Genomic DNA, 23,005 nt, shown 5'->3' on the forward strand with positions numbered 1-23,005 from the left:
TGTTGGTAATAACTAATCGTTTATACGTTCTATAAATTTAATAAAATCAAACATGTTATGTATTGAAACGTATTTACAAAATTGTGACAAGTAAGTGGTAATGAGTAAATAAAAATTTACAAAAATAATAAAAAAGTTAACTGTATTTTTAAATCATAAAAAAAATCGATGTTTCTTAAATACAGTTTTCAAAAATCTCTGTAGTACATTCAAGAGAGCTTACCAAAAGATATTTTAATGGTGAAATAACTATAAAATAATAATGTATAGTAATAAAATGAATGCCTTTAACCATCGTTACTTTTATATATAAAATATTTTTTCTTTAATTATTAGTTTTATATTTTAGTTAGGTACATCTTGATTAATGAAATTGTCTGTAAATTATATTAGATTGCATGTGTCGTTACACGTCACTAGATGTCCTCTACTGAAATGTTGTATATTATTTATTATAAACGCATGAAAACTCGAATTGAAATAGACGTTAACGATTTTAATGATGTGAAAATAGGAATGCAGGAAATTTAGCGATAGAATTACATCACTAATTTTAGGTAATAATAATATACTGTCAAATACAAATCTCCAAACAAAACATACAAAAATATTTTTTTACATTAATTTTAATCAAAATGTGATATAATGTATATTACGATTATGGTCGAGGCTATTGGGGGAACCTTTTCAACTATCAGGAAGAATATTTTGGTAGAGAGGCCTTGGAGAATTTGCAATTTATTTTTTGAAACGATTGTCTTTTTGCGATTATTACTCTGCTAATTTGTGTGACTAGATGATTTCTATAGAATATAGCGTGAAGTATATAATAAATTATTATGTAATATTTTATAACTAAGCAACAAAAAAAAAACATCAAAAATTAAATATTTTTTTGAAAATTAAATTAGAATATTTAATAGCGCTTAGCATGTTAGTGAATGGGTGCGTTACTATGCTTTTTTATTCTGAAGCATCATTTTTTCCATCGATTACATAACAATTTTATTTATAGACATTTTTAATTGACATGTGGTTATTATATAATTTTTTTATATTAATTTATTACCAATAATAAATCTTCTCAAAATACTATTAATGTATTTATTTATGGATGGCCTTGTAGTGATACCAAGTTAGATTACACAGGATCTTAAATTATATAATATTTCAGTTAATATGCATTTCATCTACTTTATATTATAATATAAGTAGTATAATATACGTAGCCATAAATTGACAAACTATATTTAAAGTAGGGATTAAAATTATGTTAACGCGCGTGTTTGAACATGTACCTAACCGAATTTTTTTTTATTTTTTTTTAAACGCTACATGTTTAAACACGCGCGTCAATATCATTTTACTCCCTACTTTAATTATAGTTTGTCAATTTATGGCTACGGCCGTATGTTGTAGCTTAACCACTGGGGAATGACAAAAGAAATGGCGTATTTAAAAAAAACACTACCTTATTCTTAGGTCAATAATTATTATAAAGCAATCATTATTCATAAGATGTTTATCACACTTGAATGGTCAAAGACATAGCTTATAATAAGTATCTTTAGAATTATCTTTAAATGTGTTAATCTTGCCGATTTTTTGAATAATAAAATGCCTAATTCTTGTCAAATTTGGGATCACGGAGATTATCACTAGGGAATCCAATCCCGAGCCAAAATTCTGATCCCGGGATTTCGGGATTACAATTTGATAATCCCGGAATCCCGGGACTGGTCCCGCGATTGACATTTTTTCCATTGTTAATATAAAAATTTTATATTCACAAATAACATTGATAAAATCGGTCAAAAATAAATCTAGTATAATTTATACTATTTAAGACATTTATTTTTAATATTGTATACGTTCAATCTTGGAAATACATAAGTTTAATGGAGTAAATAATATTGTAATATAAATAATAATGTGAATTTAATATGAGATTGCTGTTTCTGATAGTAAAGACTAATCGAATGGATTAGCGAGATTTAGAATAGTAAAGCAAATAATCATGGCGTACTTATGGCCTTTCCGCTTCATAAATCTAATTCGTCAGCCAAATATGAAACTGCCGTAAAACGTATGAGATCATGGTGGAATTACTTTGTTTAAAGTGCGAAGCATTGTTTTTTTTCAATCTTTCTCATTTTTAATAAAGTATGTGAAAAAATAAAATAAATCGGCAACTTACACATGGGTATAAATCAAACTTCACTCAACTCAGCTTATTTCTAATGTAGTTATTTTTTATTATAAGTATTTTTCTGTTATATTTTTGCTTTTATTTTATGTTCTATAAAAATTGATAAAAAAATCAATCCCGAAATCCCGGGATTATGTTTATCAATCCCGGGATTCATAGGTATCGAAAATAGCTCGGGATCCCGGGATCCCGGAATTCGGGATCCCGGGATTGGAATCCCTAATTATCACTATAATTTTTTATCGTGAATATTTTACAAAAATTATCTCGTAATAAATTATACATATGGTTTCATAAATGCGTTTAAAAATTAATAAACGTAAAAAATCTTAACACCACTGCACAGTTATGTACCGAAATATGACTTTATTCTAAAACATTAGAGCGAGAGGTTTAAAAGAATACTATTTTATGTAACAAAAATACTTTATGCAGTCATCAAATGTTTAAAATAACTATAAAGGATAATAAGGCTTCAAAATTATATAAATAGATTATCTACAACGTTTAAGGAGTGTCCAGGATCATGGTTTGAAAATACAATAAAATCTCAATTTTGACCTTCGACGAGCATGTCCCCCCTTAATATTATTATAAACTAACAGTGACACCTGTAAATTAAATTTTGTCAGCACACTTTGTTCAATGTAGAGAACTGAAAGTTTTTAAATAAAATTTCTTTCACACAAAAAATATAAAAAATAATACGGTGTGTTGCTGAAAGGCAACACCAAGCAATAAATGGTTAAGATGAAGATTTAGTGAAACTAAAATAATTACAAAAAAATGCAATTGATAAAAAAACAGCATTCAGTTTCACATAGAATAAATATTTTGTTCTTTGACTATTCTGTAACGTTAATTAATTTTGTAGATTGGGCATATTGTCAAAATTGACACTACGTGTAACACGTTGTCTATATTATGTAATATCTAACTTTATACCATTATAATATATTGTCAAAGGGGTATTTATATCCATTACAAGATTCCGTCATATCATGAAATGGCATATTTTAGCACAAGAAATCTTAAACTATACACCAAGCGCTATTGTAATAATATAATAATTAAATGACTAGCAAAAGTCTCTAAAGAACTATTTTGAAATTTGCAATCAATAACAAAGACATGGTCGTGTTATAATTATGACAAGTCGTTATTATTTTATTATTATTCTACTTCACTGTGTTACAAAATACACCCAACAGTGGAGTGCAGGCTAGAAATCTCAATTATTGTTTCTCGAGTTGTAAGTTTAACTAAATCCAATGTGTTAGGAATTATTAATTAAGATAGGTACCTAGCGTTTGTCAAATCATTAATCTTTGCAATAGCTCCATCTTTTAGCGAACCTACTTTAGATTATAACATGTTATAATCTATCATGCACAATAATATATGTTTAGGGTCAAGGCGAATGCTGGCATAATTGCCTACAAGAGATACTTAGCGGAAAAATATGAAGCTTGTAATTTGAGACATTTTATTGATAAATACGTCTATCTAAAAATCTAAAAACGTAAAAATAATCAAAGATAAACTTACAATTATTAATAAAAAACGAAAAAAAAATATCATGAATTCGTTTAAGGATAGCATCTTATTATGAGCTACATACTATTTCGTTATTATTTATTGAACTGGTGTTTACGTGGTAAAACTCCATTATAATGATTTTTCACTGCCACCCTTTAATGTACCTACATATTACTTTTCTAATCGATGTCATTCAATGTTTAATATTATTATAAATTAACAGTGGCACCGATGAATAAAAACTATAGGCATTTTGTCAGCACACTTTGTCCACTGAAGAGAAATGCAATTTTTAAAAATAAAATTTCATTCACTCAAAAGAATATAAACAATAATACAGTTAGTTGCTGTCAAGTATTTATATACGTTAGATTTTACATTACAGTATTCTACATTCACAAATCGTGTTTATATATTTTAGTTTTGAACAAAAAACATAATTAAATTAATAAAAGGTGGTTTTATCGGATTTTAGTTATTGACGGAGTTAGATTGCATAAATTAATGATCATATTCAGTCTTCCTATTTTTGTCAGCAAGGGTTATTCCATAATAACAAAGTTACGGTTAGGTATATTTATTTTTCTTGTAAGATTGCAAATTTTCACTTATCTTTTTGACCTTACACACTAGATGTCAAATAGCTACGCAATTTGTTTCGTAATTTCAATTAAGCTAACGTTAATGTAAATGTTCTTTTTTCAGATTTTCGAATGGGACAAACAAACACAGGATATCATTCTCAGCTCCTTCCTGTGGGGATACACCCTCATGCAACTTCCGGCAGGTCAACTGGCGCACGCGTATGGCGGGAAAAAGCTTTTAGTGGCCGCCACCGTCATCAATGGCCTCTCTAGTATCCTGATACCTTGGGCAGCGCACGTGGTGAGAAAAATAACACTATTACACAATAATTGTCTTGATTTATCTATTTGTCTGTCTGTAAGGCATGAGAGAAAACATCGATGGCTTTGTGCAAAGATATTGTATGTCCAGTTTTTGTCTAAATTGAGTTAACATACACAAAACGTTCGTCTGATCGTGTCTTTATGCTGTAAAAATATTGTACGTTCAAATAGAATATGTATTTGAGAAAAAATGTGTTAATCAAATACATAATAAGTACCTATGTCGATTTTTCATGCGTCTGGATATACAAAATATTTGCACTAAATCATCGAGATGTGTAGGAGAAAGAGAGATTGGGGAAGACATTTTGAAAAGGGTAAACGCAAATTCTAAATTTGAAAAATAAACTGACACGTAAATAAAGGAATCGTTTTATTTTAATCGGATCGTGAAAGATAACGAATGATAGGACACTCTCACAATAGATTGACAGTAATAGCATATCGGAAAATTTAGAAAGTTGTAAATGACATTATTGTTGCACAATAATTAAACTAGGTCCAAAAATGTTGACAGGTGGTACGGCCACCTGGTACTTTTTCTAGTTATTTATACTTACCCAAATATTATTCTATTCTACTATGTAATATTATTATTCTCCATTTATTAACGAACAGTGTTGAGTCATGGATCCTAAGGGCAAGGTAGCAGATAGAAATTGATGCTTTCGAAATGTGGAGTTGGCTCCGAAAGATTTATTTTGGACATACCTACCACAAATTGAACCAATCCAGAGACTCTATATAATGGAACGGTGGCTGTCTATAACGCATCTCCAATACTAAAAACAGTGGAGCTAAAAGAAAGGAATAGGCGACCAAATGTACAATCGAGTCCATCGTCAGCAAGTTCTCCGTTTGCTTGCGTCAGGCACTCAAATTGTATGCTAGTAATAGAAGATGACGAAACAGATATGGACGGTTATATGTAAATTGTACGTAAAACATTTCACCGTGGCACAGTTCGCCGTGAGCTTATTTTATCGGAAAGAGGTGACCGTATACAATAATTATGGTCTCCAATTTTATTAGATTCAATATTAACATTAATTCAATTGTCATAGCTGATTTTGACAAAATTCAAGAATGAAAACCTACCCTTACCTAACAAATAATCCAGTATATCGGCTATTTTCAAATTTTGTTTGCTGCTAGCTGGCTTCCTGTAAAGTGTAAACTGACAAGAGCCCTATTTTATTAAAACATAAATTTTATGCCAGTACTACACGACCCAAAGAGGTTGGACGGTCTTTAATATACGGCCATATATTTCCGATACAACATTTATTTCACGGTGAAGTGTGCTACAACTGCATACGTACAAGTTTCCGGACACGGAGATGGACGAAGCAAATTAAGGGTATCGACTATTTATATGGGTTTCCACTAACACAGACTCAGCTTTCTGACGAATGCTGTGAGAGGTGAAGCCGATCCGTTGCTGGTGCCCCACAGTCAATTTATCCTAGAAATCCAAATCCAAAATCAATCCAAAAAACAAGCCTGATCTAATATTATAAGCCTACATAGTAAACTTACATCAATATTATCTCTAAATATTTATAGAACTATTATGTAAATTGAAATCTTAGCAAAAAAATACGTCGTAGGATAGGTATATTCATCTCAAGTTTAAACTAAAATATTTTATTACCTAATCGTGTTGTAATAATAGTTTTATCTTGAAGCTTAGGCGTGTTAATGCTTTGACAATACTCGTTTTATTCAGCAATTAAACACATAAATATTTTTTATACACATCGTGTCATAGTGCCCAACCAGGCATTGTAATCCCAGTTTTCAAACCCGTGATTCGAAATTTCGATCCCTATCATTGACATTTTGAAATTGGTGATAATATAAAATTAACCGATTTTTTGGGGGTAAAACGAATACTTATGTAAAATCGCTTTATTATTAATACATAGATTTTTTTTAATTGTAAGTTCTTGTTTTTTTGCTGGCTTAAATCGTAACGTCTATGCCAAATGTATGTTAGCAAGTTCATGTAGACGTTATAACTAAAATATTTGGCGAGAGCCGGGCGTCGTTTAATAATTAAGGCAATTAATACTTCTTGATTTAATACACAAAAACCAATAGTCAATAATAAAGCAATTTGATAAGCATTTCGTGTATGACCAAATAGTTTAAACTGTCGTAGTTGAATAGGAGGCTCATAGCATAATTGGTTAATGCACAGTTGGCGCGATACCAGTGGTTATACAGGTTCAAACCCGCCAATCATCGTATTTTTTTTCAAATATGATTTTTTTCTAGTGTGTAGATATATACATATATATATATATCTGAAGTGTTTTCAAGTTATGTATGTTCAATAATATTGAACGTTACATTCTCAAAATCTAGTGAATTATTAATTGAATAAAAGAAATTATATTATGTCATCTAGTTAAAATTAAGTCAGTCCAAAACGTTAGTTTTATATTCTGACTAATAATATTATAATAAAATCTAATATCTAAAAATTATTAAGTAGGTATAGGTAAATAATTATAGACTGCTTTTAACACAATAAATAAAGGTATAGTTTTGCTTGTTTGAGATACTAGGATGTAAATAATTCTGGCATTTATAGAGCTACGGCGTGAAGTGATGATGAAATTGAATGAACCAGTTTTAAGTTGACTTAAACTGGACCAAGTATTTAGTACATTATTTTGTAAACGGAATAGGATCTATTTAACAGGATACTATCAAATTTAATAATACTGTTAGCAAATATATTTGAAAGGAGTAATACCAAAACATAACGCAAGCCCCAGTCAAGTGTATTTTATGACTCCACTAAATATTAATAATGATACTTTCTCGAAAATTATCTCATTTTGATAATGCGGATTATGTCAATTTAATAATTCAGCAATCGTTATTTGTTCATTAAAATTGAGTTTCAAAACTATTTTACAACGTTTCTTTTGTGTATTCACAACAGTATGTATTCGCTCTAAATATATAATAATATATTATAATCATCGCCATAATCGGCTTAAATCAATCATCTGCTGAATGGTACATATATATTTATGTATTTATATAAATATATATATGTATATAATATTTATCAGAAATGGCCATTAGGCCCAATTACAGGATTATAGTGCGTTAGTAGGAGCGAAACAATCGCATAACCACCCAAGTTTTGAGAAAACCACATAAATATACTGTGACGTCACTAAAATCAAACCCGAAGCCCCCGAGTGAGATTCCTAATTTCATTCATATCGGTAGGTACTCTGCCTAATGCGTAAAATAATTAAGCAATGTATACTCACGTACGTATGTGAAACATGGAATATTGGTGGAAGAAATCCAAAAAACTATTAGTACCTATGTAGCATAATGTTGCATGGAAATGTGCATGATCGTTTATAGTTAGGACGCGGCACTTAACACAATGCTTACGGGCCCTTTTAATTAATTTTGTAATTAACGTGTTAATTTTCATTTGAAAAGTAATTAGCAAAAACACAATTTTGTGCGGCCCGTAAGCATTGGGTTCCGATAGTAGCGCAAGCTATTGAATAACTTCGAATGCTATAAAGTAACTTGTTCGCAGTAAACGCATATTTTCATTTGCATGTATTTTAATATGCAGCAATCATCCGTTTATATAAACAATTTACCATATTATTGCATTTCGAAGTATAAGCATTATCTAGTTACTAGTATGTACTATGATCGAAATTTACTTAAATTATACAACGCGGAAACATCACAAAGTAAACCAATAGATAAGAAGGATGGTCGCAATAGAGGTCGCCAAGCTGATTAAATGGTCTATAATATGTCTCGGTGAGTGGACAACCTCTGAACAAATAATGCTGCCATATATAGTCACTGCAGTTCAAACTGGCTGCTAGTGTGATAAATTGGTATTAAGCTAATCAATTTTGAAGATTTTATCCAGATGTGACTTATAATAGTACAATATGGTCGATTATAATTTTTCATGATAGTTTAATTTACACACTATTGGTGCCAGTAAATCCATGCACGTGTACAAATCATACATATTTATTTTTTCATTAAAATTCTTTCTTATATACTTATTATTTTTATATTAAATCGACATATTAATAATATTGGTTTTTTTATTATTTTAAATATTTTTATATTACAATTTTATTATTAAATTCGATTTGTTGTAATAAAAATGATTCACACGCTTATTTCCAAATCCCATCAATTCGATTTCCTATGGAATATTTTTTTTTTAAATCAGTAAGTACCTTTTTTACTAATCACTGTACTTATTTATTTTTTTCATTTCGAAGCTCCAAAAATACGGAAATCAAAAATCAAAGAAGGCTTATGGAAGGCTACAGCTAATTGACAAGAGCGAAACCTATTTATAAATTCATTAACTCCGATAGAAATAATATTTATTGTTTATCGCATTTTGTAATAAACAATTCTAAGTAAGGCTACAGAAATATTTTACAAAAATATAGGACTAAATAAATATTTCATAGTTTCTTAGAAGAACCAAAAGTGATTGAGATTAATTTCAAGGCTTGAATTTATAATAAATAATAGTATTAGCCAAGCATTGATTATATTATTATCAAACAATTATTATACTCCCCGAGGAGGTACAGTATAATATAATATAATATATATATATATATTAAAGATGCAAGGTTGTCTCGTGCTTTATACGTATATATATATATATATATATATATTATATGTTAATGGCAAACAACTCGAGTTGTTATCTTATGCAACATGTCAACGAAAACTTCCGTATATTCATTCGTCACTAATAATTGTTAACAACCTATCCAATAATGTCGGAAACAAAACATTTATTTGTACACACAACAACATCACACGTTGATTCATGTTTATCTTATTATATTTATACTGTACTGTTTTGTTTAGTTTTATTTACAATATCAATCGATATGACATTTACAGATCGTTATTAATTTTATGAGTTTCCGGTAATAAATTCCCTTCCTAGACATTCCTATGACCTTTTATCGTAGCACGAAATATTCTTTATAAAAAAAAACGTTATAAAAAATATCACGTGCTTTTGGTGAAGCTTCCGAGATTGAACTTTTTCACTACTATTACGTCGATTATGACATTCGAAATAATGTATTAAGTAATTCCATTCTTGACATTTAACACTGTGTATTTACTAGCTGCAAAAAAATAATCGAGGCATCTACTTTTGACATGAAAATTATACGTTAATTATAATGAAGTATTGACCGTGGAACATTATTTTATTACCTCACATTAATTTTATAACATGCATTACTTGATGTTTTAAAACACTATTTCCATTTACTTAATGTTGTATAAATCAAAAAAAAAAGTATGCATTGTTGCTAGCTACATCTACAAATTAATATACTTACTCACACTTATTATTAACACTATATTATGTAAGTTATATTGTGGTTAATAGCAGTGGCGAAGGGTGACTTTTGGAAAGAAGTTGGCTGTGGAGATCATTGAAAAATAGCACACTTGCCTTGTATACTTACGGGAAAAGAGAAGATGATGAATAGGTACGCACTAATGACAACGACACACTAAATCAATGAAATTTCAATAACTCACGCGATGACTGAGCGATGAGCTTAAATTATGAATTTTCCTATATATTTATCTATACACACGAAAAATCAATAAATAAAATTATTTTTTATTTTTTAAAACAATCTATATTTATATGACGTGATCGAATGCTATAAAAATTATCTTATTATTAATGATGGACAAAGTTGCAGCTATTTACAATAATATTAGGCGCAATGGTTTTAGGCTTCGCCTTTCGATCCTACCGTATTGCATACATTTCGGACCTGACGGTCATACAAAATAAATCTGAATTCCTTACAAAATAATCGTATAAATACAATAGTCGAAGACAGATGGCGTTGTCGCATATTTTTTATTTATTCTAAATTCAATACTTAAAGATACTGATGAAAGATAGTTATGTTTATTTTTTTTAACTGTACAATGTCTTTTTTAGAATATAGGCTTTAAATATACGCCTAGCATGGAGCCTTATACTACGTTTACTATGACTTGTAAAAAATATTTAAATACCTACGAGAATTTGCTATAAATAATACTATACAATACAATTATTATCACATAAAACTATTCTATGCATAATTAGGTGCTTTACACATGCGTAAATTTATTGTCGACAGTAAAATTGTCACAAAAACTTTCACATGCATGCACAAATTTAATAATGCACGAAGTATTCTTGTTGTGAAAGTGTTTTTACGTTTTCTACTGATCTCCTCCAGTGGAAGGTACCTAGCACATGGACCGAATAACATTATTTTATTATTTTCGTGTCATACTGAATCTATTACGGAAATGAAACCCTTAAGGAAATTAAAGGCCAAGACGAGAATCCAACTTGACAGTGTTAATGTGTTTGTTGTAAATCACCCACGATTGGAAGTGGCCTTAATCCGACAGTGAATAGTTAACTGTTCACGCGGCAATACTGATTGATAAATTAGATATCTGATCTAGATATTATTCCACCAAAATGATGAATAATTTGACTTCTTTCTCTAATTGAAGGTCTTCTGCATCATTAATTTATTATTTAGACCGCCATATTTTTCGTTTCAAGTCCAAGAAAACTTATTGAAAACAGGTTTACACCTATCATCACGCATCTCAATGCCGTTTGTTAACCTGGAAACAATTTGAACATACGTTCACGTCCTTATAAATGTTGACAATAATAAAATTGTCTCGAACCTTTTCAATTTGGACGGGATACGCCCTGTGCCCCGGGGCTGTGATAATCCGACTGATACTAATAATTTGTTAATGAACAAAATTCTCTTAGACATACGTCAATATAACAACCTTACTATAGTAATAAATCTGCATAGGATAACATGTATTATAATATTTATGTGGTGTCTGGTTAGTTGTGATAAATGCCTACGTCTGACCTTTATTATTGTAATAAATTGTACGCAATGTGATAATTATTCAACAAGTAATACTTTATTTAATTTTAAATAATTCTAACTGCATAATGACCAAATAGTAAAGATGCTGTTTCATATGTAGACCTTCGCATCTCTACTAGTGAATAACAACATTCAAAACAGTCACCCTATAGTATAAAGAGACAAAAACGAGAAAAAAAATAATCACATAATACAAAATTTAATCATATTGATAGATAAACTTTTCATTATATCGGAACATCAATGGCTATTGCTCCAGCAGGGCCGGGCGCGCACACAAAAAAATGCTTTGGGGGGAGCATTTTATTGATTTTTAAGGCGGCGGGAAGAGAAGGGGTTGACAAAATCTACCAAGTGCCACTTACTTTCACACTTACCCACCTACTACTTACAGCTTTTCGTTGATTCAATCGCAGAATACCACACTTTTCCTGGTACATTCCTCATACCCAGGCACTCCGCACTTTGAGTCAAACACCTGGTACGTGGGTACATCTATGGGTGTTCAATGCGCTTGGCTTAGTGGTCATACCTATTGGGACCGTCAGTGTCCGTTTGTGTCATCCGCGAATATTGAATAAATATTCCATTTTTGGGGGGAGTCCGAGCCCGCTCTTGTGTGTACACCTGAGCAGAGCTATTTTAATATATATTAATTATTTTAGAGCAAGTTATAGTGGGTACGACAATTACTATATTATGATAGGTATGACTGTATTACTAATTTACTTACATATCTATTTTCTCAATACCAATGGTATACGGTCATCGGTTTCTGATTCAACAGGTCACCATGAGCCGTGATACGACCAAAATTAAATAGTTACAAATTTGACATCCGTGATTTTTATTTTATCATTTTTTATTTACCTACTTATTGTCTTATTTGCCTACTGGGATTTCTATAGATTTCCTTCCGGGTCAATCAGACGCTGAGTTGAGATAATATAGTAGAGTTATACGTATAAATTATGTTTATTTAGGGTATGGTATAATTTTCTATAAACCAATAACCTTATATGATATTGAAATGGCATTTTAAATTTAAAATCCAGCACGTATCCCCATCAGTCTTATTAGATTATGGTGTTAGATTGTTTTTTGATTAATGTTTCCCACTAAGTAATTTTTATAAGATAATTGTGCATAAAATTCTATGCGAAAATTTTGCTTAAAATAATTATTAATCATAAGAAAAATAATTGAATAAATAACATCAATTTTGAAATATTGCCGGAACTTGTCCATAAATCCAGCTGGTGTATATAATTATTACCAAAAAATTGTTTCTAAAATATCTTTTATTGTCCACAAATTATATTCAGCTTTAAAACCAGTTCGTGACTTCACCGTCAGCTGTTTTTTTTTATTATGTAACATTACACAGTTTAAATATTCAAGTTCACACGGTCTATGATAAAATATAAAACCGGAACTGTGTGAAGCTATTTCGATACTGTTTTATAAACCATCTTTTTATAGGTTAATTATAATCATATTATTATAAATATTTTTCATTATCTACTATATTATATTATTATTATCAATACTACGATTTAGTAAAAAAAAACGATTCGAATTCATACAATTCGATATTCAAATAACTAATAATAATTTATATTAATAAATAAATAATAATAATATTAATACTTTCGACCGAAGGTACTTGATGGAATCTGAATTTAAATTCTAATGGATTCAAGCTCTGTACTATTCCAACTTAAATGGAATAGTACAGAGCTTGAATCCATTAGAATTTAAATAATAATAACTAATAATAATAATATTTTTTACAATTCGATATTCAAATAACATAAAATTAAAATCGTTCAATAAAAAATGAATAGCTTCCTAAATTCATGACATAACATCAAAAATAATTCATATTCCCCGATAATGACTACAATACTTCCATGAATTTCCATGCGAATCATGGATATTTCCTTTAAATAACGTCCCCACTGTTTTTAGTGCGATGGGTTTGCCACGGTTCAAAGGTTTCTTATACATTTTTTTCTATGACTTATATTAAATTTAGCACTAGGTATAAAATAATAAATACTTGTTTAATAAATTATGTTGGTTATTAAAGCTCTTCTGGTAAAATAGTACCTGAACATATTTTAGATCTTTCCTTCGCTTGACTTATTTAAATTAAAATTAAAATTGAATTGACTATTGGTAAACACTTAGTTGCACAGAACTGATAATAAATATAATACCGATAGGCTATATTCAATAAGCCGCAAGTTGATGTCGGGTTTTCAATGTGTGTGTGTCCTACGAAAATTAAGCAAGCATTATGCAGTGCAATAGTGTGTGTAATACACCCACATTAAATGAGCGTAAATGCATAAACCGATATCAATTATCAGTATTCGACGTCAAACGTATTCTTGACACATGTGTAAGTTTAACCCGGTTCTTCCTTAGTCGAGTCGGTTACCTGCTATCGCCTTACCCGTTATGTATTTCAGTTCCCATTATTTCTGAGTTCCCTGCTTAGTAGATATAGAATAATATAAGGTAGATATATTCCAGTAGCGTACGGTCCATGAATGGTGTAATTGTAGCGCATTCGCAGAAATATTCGATAAAGTTACTAGGTAGTTATATACACATTGTAAATAATCGTATGTATATTTTTTTAGAATTTAGCGCAACTATTACTCCCCAAGACCACACACCTTAATATGACATTTTCGGAGAATTAATTAATTACAAAACGTAGTAAATGTAGTAAATACCTACTAGCTATAAATGTGCTTTTTTAGACAATATCCCTACAAGCAAAAGTTACCGCACGCCGATGGTATATTCTATTTTAGTTGTGAATTGTTAGAACGACAACAAATAAATTATAAGAGAATTTAAAATGCAATCCCGTTTATGTTTATTCGCAGTGTATTTCCTTTATGGTTATTCGATATACGTTATACTTATTGCTCGATTGAATTCGCGTCATAAGCTAAAGGCGTTTTTTATTATTTTCAGGGTGGTTGGCAAGCAATCTGCGCATGCAGGGTCATCCAAGGTCTGGCACAAGGTTTCTTCTTACCAGCTCTTCACACATTTCTCGGGAAGTGGGCACCAGTCAGCGAACGTTCCAGATTCAGCACCTACGTCTATGGAGGTAAGTTGTATTTTGCTTGAAGTTATATTTAACTTAGTGATCGCTTTATATCTATATCGAATTACTCAAGTACCTAAATATCGCCATCTTAAGATTACGAGATCGTACGTGGTATTGACGTCGTAATCAAAACCTGACTAGCTTTCCATTAAGTTATATTAAACGTATTTACATTGGGGAAAATATTTTTATTTGTTGAATTTGTGTCAAGTAAAACTGAAGTAGGTAAGTAGATATTTATATACTTAAATAAAAAATAATGTTAAAGATTCCCACTTCATCTTAAAAGAAAAAGTTTATTTCGAATAACTTTAATATTATTTTTATAACAAAGTCTTCCCTAACCATTTTGTAATTCTACACAGAGCATTGTTCTTAACTATTTGTGTAAATTAGGTACCTATATAAATTTTATAGATAAATTTAATTTCTGATTGTTGGATTTGAAAAAAGATTTTTTTATATGTACATAGATTACAGTTTTCCGACGTCTACAATAAACAGCCATGGCTTAACTATAAAAACGTATAAACGTTGCAATTTGACACCGCTATACCTACCAAGTTCAAATCTCACACGCTAACTGCCTTCCCGGCTTTCTTCAACTAAGGTATCTTGTGGATATATTGCGGTCAAGTCGCAACGGCCAGACGTTGTAGTAGGCGCGTGCTTTCAGAGGGACAGACTTAGCGAAGTCTTTCAACATTTATAGCGAAGTATTTTAATTTGTTAAAAAGATAATTAAAATCCATGACATTAATGTGACATTTTAATAAACAGGTGCACAGTTCGGTACGGTCATATCACTATCATCTTGCGGATTCCTGGCCAGCAGTTCTTTCGGATGGCCATCCATCTTCTACGCTATGGGTCTAGTTAGTGTGGTTTTCGCTGGAGTCCTCCAACTCTTCGGAGCTGACAGCCCTGCTACACACAAGACTATCTCCGTCGAAGAAAAGCTTTACATCCAGTCATCGCTGGGACAAGTCAACGTAGAAAAGGTAAGCATTCGATTTATATTTTGTTTTCTGCACATCATTATGGACTTACAGAGAAAACATAAAATTGTATCAATAAATTTCTTACAAATAAATAATCGATTTCATCAGCACATATTCAATGGGATAAGAAAAAGGATGAAGGAAGGGATGAATAAATATTCAAGAAAAACAAAACATCTAACGTGTGATACCAATTATTATTCAATTTGGATTTGAACCAATTTCTTTTCTATTTCAAGAATCTAGCCGAATATTGGGTAATGGTTTAAAAACAAAGTGTGTTTTGTTAATTTTACAATATCTGAGTTATTTATATTAACAGCTGTATCATGGTATAAGCCTATCTTCGGAACAATCAACCATAACCGGTGTTGGAGGATCAAACACCTTCTTCTGTTTTTGGATGTACATAACTCGTAATAGAGCGAAATGGTACGAAGATTGTTCGAATCTCCAAAACCAGTTATAGTCAATAGTTTTATAGCCTGAAATATCTGTCAACAAATTATTCAATACCATTACAATAGAGTTTTACTACGTAAACGGCAGTCCAATTAATGATTATTAATTAGGTAGCTAGACGATAGCATAACTCTCATAATTTGTCAAACATTTCATTACTTTGTTTCAAACTCATCGTTATCGAAAAATAACTTTTAATTTTCATCAGATATCACAAATAATGTGTCCAGTTTTGGTCTCTCCTCAATAGACGTCGCACATTATATTATTCGGATTCAATCATCAAAATCGATTAGGCACCTAACTCAAAAGTAATAATATCGCGCTAACAACAAATTAATACGGCAATTTATTATTAAAACTTTTTTGCTAGAAACTGTGGAACGATGTGCATTCTGAGGAAAGTTTGCAACACATATATCTAAATAATGTAAAAACAAGCTTTTTATTTATAATTCAAGGTCACGTGAAGTGTTATTAAATTACTTAGGTATTTAATATCAGTAAGATTATTTAAATTCAGTAAATTATTACATAACATTCAAAAAATTACCAAAATAATAAATCAGCATTGTGTGAATCATCAATCACTTTTATGGGTACTTAATTTTAATAAATAATATTATTATCCTATCAGTTTATTCAATTTGCTTATTTTTTTATATAATAGATTTTTTAACCAAATTTAATGCCAATGGGACGTTTACATGTTTAATGAAATCGCTTCGGATATTGATATATTCCACTTACGTGAGGGTGAATTTAGGTGGGCGTTGTTTTATAAGTTTTTAAGATAGGGTCTATCAAAGTTCACTCTGTGTGCTTCCATCTACTTTTATTTTGTTATTTATTTTATTATTTTATTACTTGTTGTATTATTAACTCACACTTCTCTGTATTTTTATTTTTTTTTAATTATTAACACTTATTTTATGTTATGTCGTGAACGCTTTGAATTTATAATTTGTTATGTTCATTATATGTAAAATAAATAAATTTGATTTGATTTGATTTGATAAACTGTAACGATTTGGAAATTTAAAAATACAATAACTTCCCGATTATCCTTCGATAGTTATTAAAAGCAATAAATACTGCGGTATATCTACGTCTTTTAATGTACTAATAAAAACCTGAAATTTAATTATGTTAAGGTATTTGTTACAAAATTTCACAATGCACACGGACACTCCCATAGGTACCTATGGATTGCAACAGGACTAATTTTACTTTGGCAGGTAACAGAGACCGGTTTTAAAAAATAGTTTTGCAATATTTTAACAGCATTAGGCACGTTTATAAGTTGCATAGAAGGCAAGTGCAATCGTTGATTTAATTTTTAATTTAATTTAATTTAAGGGAACAGTAATTGCAACTGAACTATCGTTATCATCATCAGCTGTCGACTCACATTGTTTCAATGCATCCAAGTTTGCTCAGTTTGCCCAGAGCGGCATTGTGTTATTTTGCCTCCTTCCCACTTCCAACTATAGACAGACCGGGCGACTCGACTGCGAGTTACGATGGTAGTGATATATATTGATTATTTTCGGATGCAATAAAGTAACATATTCGCAGTATATTCCAGTCAGTAATACAGTCAAATAACGTAATATCATGTAGTTCGATATAAAACAATCGTCATTTTCAACAAACAGTAAGTTTATAATATTGCACTCGAAGTATGAGCAATAACTAGCACTACGATCAAAATTTACAGTTTCGTGTCACGGCCTGAATATAGTGGACTTTGGAAGATAATAATAATAATTCGATATCACTCTTACTAATGTCAATATGCAATAATAACGTACAATTCAGATAATAGATCAAGATCAAGATCAAGACCAAGATACAAAATTTCAAATTTGAAAATATATTAAATTACCTACTTAAATTTTATTTAACGGCGTAGATTTTTTTTGAAAATATCAATTTTTTATGCATTTTCTTAAAGGCTGACAATAAAAAGCCTTTGAACTCTAGTAGAATTTGCTGATCTGTTACGATAATTTACCGATATATGGCACAATATTCTATACAAAAACAGTATACATTTACGTACGTATTATTAGTGGTAAATATACGATGCAGCGCATCTGCAACCCATTCACTGCGTCCAACGCAACCGGTGCGTTGCCCATCAGGTGGCCATTAGATATAATTATCATGTTTTTTTAAATGTGGTAAGTAATTAAATATTAATTAAAAGGTCCGCAGCGAATGGGATAATATAGATATTATATTACTTAAACTATGACAACATATTACGTATAGATATGCCCATGGCTCCCACAAGGGGGGGCTGATAGGGCTCAGGAGGGGCCCGAAAAGGCCAGTCGACCAGATAAGTGAGATAAACACACATCAAAAATTTGCTTTAATAGTAAAAAAATCACTATTTTCCTTATAATAATATTATTATTTTAAATTATGTGGCTGTACAATACAATTTTTAATTGTGTATTTAATACTCGACAACTCCGTAATTCAAATGGATGGTATATATCGTCACTGTTCTGGCAGAAGACACTAATTCGAAAAAATGAAATATTGAGTTACTACCAAAAGTTTCATGTTTTCAAACTTTACCGTCTGGAAACCTTCTTAATAAATAAACAGTCTTTATTTTAAAGTTATCCTTTTTACGATTACTTAATAAACTCACATGATAGACCATTATTTCAAACATTTTAACAACTTCAAAGTCAAATTACTCAAAACTAGTATTCTCCAGTTAGTGTGTTCTGCCAGAACAGAGACGATATACAAAAATAAAACGCTAAATATACACATTAATTTTACCGCGTACACCATTTGGAAAACGCTTAGAGGGTCACACTGCCTTTATCCTTAGCGATAGGCAGGGGGGCCCGCTTCATGATGTGGGGGCCATGGATATGCCAGTAATAGAATGTAACATTAAAAGTTTGTTAATTAAGGTAGAATCGCCTATTACGAAGTTTTTGTCACTGATTTATCGTTAGCTCATCATCTTCGAGGTAATTCTTCTATATTCATATCTGCACTATTAGTAGTCGTACAACCCCCCTACCCCCAATAACAATTTAAATAATAATACCTCAATGTTATTACTTGTTGATCTACTATGGAGTGTGACATTTGTATCTCTTTTGCCAATACTTACATGACACAATATTATAGGTAGGTATTGTATTATAATGACATTTTAATTAGAAATTCCGTAAATGCTTAAATCCGATAGTTGGCAATCATTATTGGAAAATTTCCTCTTATTTATTATTTATACATTAGTTTTATTATCAATGCCATTCGTTATGAGACTATTAAAACTGACTACCACAGTATCTCTTATTTATAAATCAGATATTTAATTAGTGAAATAATTAACTTTAGTTTATAATAATTATGTGCTTAGAAGAGCGAATGCGTAAACTTTTAAAAATACCGACAAAAACATAGAAGAAACCCTCCTAAATATAGAGGGAGCCTGTTTATCTAAAATTGAAGCTAAAATTTCATTTCGAGTGCTTAAAGTCAGACAACGTTATCTACAAAAAAGTGTTTTTTTTTGAGATAACGTTATTTTACATTTACGGCTACATCATAGTCAAACAACGTTATGTCAATCTTTTCTAATTTTTTATTAAATCGTCAGTAATGTTTAACGCTAACTACATATGCTACTCTTGTTTTCATATTTTTTTTAAACTATCCCTATACATTTTTACATCATCATAAGCAGGATAAATGTACAATACACAATAAATTATAAAATATTAACATTAGGTTTTAAATAAACATTTCCCTTGTTGAGTTACAAGAATCTAAAATAACGATTTTTGGCTCTCCTGTAAAGTTGCACTTTTGTAGATAGTGTTGTTTGACACTAAGCCCTCGATTTATTAGATAACATAACTATTAAATTAGTTGCAAGTGATTTAATATTCTCTACGTTTGGCATTGTAGTGCTTCTTATTACCCGCCGTTTATCTTCTCATTACTATAATCATATCGTTTCGCGAGAATGTAAATTGATTTCCACGAAGTAATGTTAAGCCCTCCAGTTTATTGGCCCCTACAATGTTGGCGGCCGTACCGCCACTGGCTATGAATACAAAATACAGCATACTATAATAATATAAATGCAATCTTAATATGTACAAATAATGCATTTTGTTCAGCTGCTATTTGATAACCATAGCAAATACACGATTGACCCTTTAAATTACTGCTGAATTTCGCAGTCGGTTACATTGCAGACTTGTACACATTATTCTGTTCGTATTGTTATAGGTAATTTACATAAAATTTTAAATAAACTATTAAATTTATAATATATTTTGATACGATATTACTTCCAGGCAACAAATTATTATTACATTTTGTTATTTTTACTTAGAATGTCGGCAAGACGAAAATTACATAGCTCTATATTTTTACCATATTCGATCGTTGTGTTAACGTTTTTTTTATGAGAAATTTACGTTAGCCACTTATTCATTCTATGAGGCTCATAATTTGGGTCCTAACACACATTGAAAAACCCGTTTCGAACCCGGGATTTATGACATTAATCGGCCAAAATATAAATTTAAATTATTATACGAAGATAAAATCCATTGTAAATCATCAATTTACTTGTAATATTAAAATATACAAACGGAGACAAATAAACTAATATTTAAATGCTAGAGCGTGTTTTGTCATTTTCCATTCGTTGGTGAAAACAAATATTCATTTTCTGACATATTTATTGTCATTCCAACACTTTGCATAGATACTAAATTACACAGTTTATTGTTTTTGACTTTGAAAAACATACCTTTTTCCGGAATTATAACAGTATTCTATTGTATATTTTATCTGAATAATCATCGTCACCTCCAGACAATGTCTCCACCCCACTCAGTCAATTGCAAACCCGAACTCATGGCCCCCACATCTTGAAGCGGGCCCCCAGGCTAGAATCTTCAGCGGACCCCCCTACCTATCGCTAAGATTAAAGTCTGTTTGACGATCTACAGTAAGTAGTGTAACACAAATAGTGTTCAAGGTAAAATTTAGGGTATTTTACTGCGATTTTTTGTATTTTTAATACACCCATTTGAATTGTAGAGTTGTCGAATATCGACAAACAATAATCGACAATTGCATCACACAAGTACATATTTTGAAATGTTAGTATGCTTGAAGTGAAATAGCGTCACATCCGACATTTTTTACTATGAGTACAATTCTGTGATGTATGTTTATCCCACTTGGCTGGTCGATCCGCCACGCCGGGCCCTCCTTAAGCCCGGGCTCCCAGGCTAGAGCCCTGTTAGCCCCCCTTTGTGGGGGCCATGCCCGAACTACTGCCATATATAGATACACTCTCTTTCTACATATTCCAACTACCACAGTCTTGGAATCCCGATCATCCTTTTGTATTGTATTTATGATAACGCTGAGAATATTATTGAGTGGTTGGATTTCATTCTATTTTGAGACATTGCCTACCCAATAGGGTCGCTCCACTGTCACACATTAGACGACAAACGAATAGTCACACCTTCCTTTTCACAAACCATCCTCATAGCATGCGGCTCCAAATAACCTTCTAAATATCCTCCTTTCAAAGATATCTAGTTTCCGCTCATCTTTTTGATAAGACCTAGTTAAGTGTAAATATGGACCTTATAAAGAGTTTTAAAGAAGTTACTTTTTGTTGTTTTTTTAAGAGGAATCTTAATCTGAAGTATCTGAGTAATGCATAATTATAATGCATGACATAGGTATTTATAATTCACTATTAAGTATGCATAAAAACGCTGTATCGTTTTTAAGAGTCCAAAGTCATGCAACGTAAATAATTGACGTCATTGCGTCTGTAAATTTACCTACACCTCCATAATTTTAATTCTTCGCTGCCAGGTGGCTAAAGGTTATTTTGTAAATAAATTCATACATTAAATTGTATCCTTTTAAACCAGTCACGAGAGCTTTTTCCAAGCCTTTGGGTTCAATATATTATTATATTATGTTATATGTCACATAGATTATAATATTATTATTTAAAGATTTATTAATTTTATTTTTCTTTAACGGTGTTGAATTATTGAAGTTGTAATTAAATAAAAAAACAAATAGTATTATGGCGCTTCACCAACGTTCAGTGTAAGATAATAACCCGATGGGTAAAACCATTCCGTGTAAAGATGTGATGTTCCAAATTCTCCACTTTCTCAATTGAAGTCATAATTAAATTAAATAAATAGTATTATGGGGCTTCACCAACGCCCAGTGTACGAACTCAATGGGTAAAACCATTCCGTGTAAAGATGTGATGTTCCAAATTCTCCACTTTCTCTAGAGCGAAAATGGTTCCTAATTTAAGTTACATACTATGAATTTAAAAGAATTCCTTAGAAAAATTAAATTTTTGATCGGAAATAAGTACCTTGTTAAAAATTCATTTGAATTTCTCATCTAATCGATATAATTACAATGTTGTTAAAAATGCGATAAAAGAGAATTATCTCTTCTTTTATTGCATTGATGATTTTATACCGTTGTGAATTTGAATGCAATTCCTAATTTGTGTTATGTATGTAATATTTTAATGCTCATTTTATGATCAAGTACTGATATCGCCTTTTTATGATGACATCCTTCTGGATGCATTTCAAGCACCTCTGTCACTTGTAAACCTAATTCGCGTCGAAATTGGTTCATTCCAACATTCTTGATAATAAAACACACCTCTCTGTACACTTGTTGTGTAAACAAAATAT

General features: G+C 30.6%; 1 protein-coding gene across 2 annotated transcripts in view; it reads left to right on the top strand.

The window, feature by feature from the left end:
- The window catches only part of LOC147073712 (putative inorganic phosphate cotransporter), a 48,867-nt gene that overhangs the window by 16,274 nt on the left and 9,588 nt on the right, over window positions 1–23,005 (top strand). For both annotated transcript variants that reach the window (XM_085944325.1, XM_085944324.1), the window contains exons 3-5: window positions 4,454–4,633; window positions 14,646–14,784; window positions 15,565–15,785. In XM_085944325.1, the coding sequence (XP_085800451.1) occupies window positions 4,454–4,633; window positions 14,646–14,784; window positions 15,565–15,785 (540 nt within the window). The remainder of the gene's footprint in view (window positions 1–4,453; window positions 4,634–14,645; window positions 14,785–15,564; window positions 15,786–23,005) is intronic.

Source organism: Rhyacophila brunnea, unplaced genomic scaffold, assembly GCF_057557595.1.
Source record: "Rhyacophila brunnea isolate RB1 unplaced genomic scaffold, BYU_Rbru_1.0 scaffold_17, whole genome shotgun sequence".
NCBI lineage: Eukaryota > Metazoa > Arthropoda > Insecta > Trichoptera > Rhyacophilidae > Rhyacophila > Rhyacophila brunnea.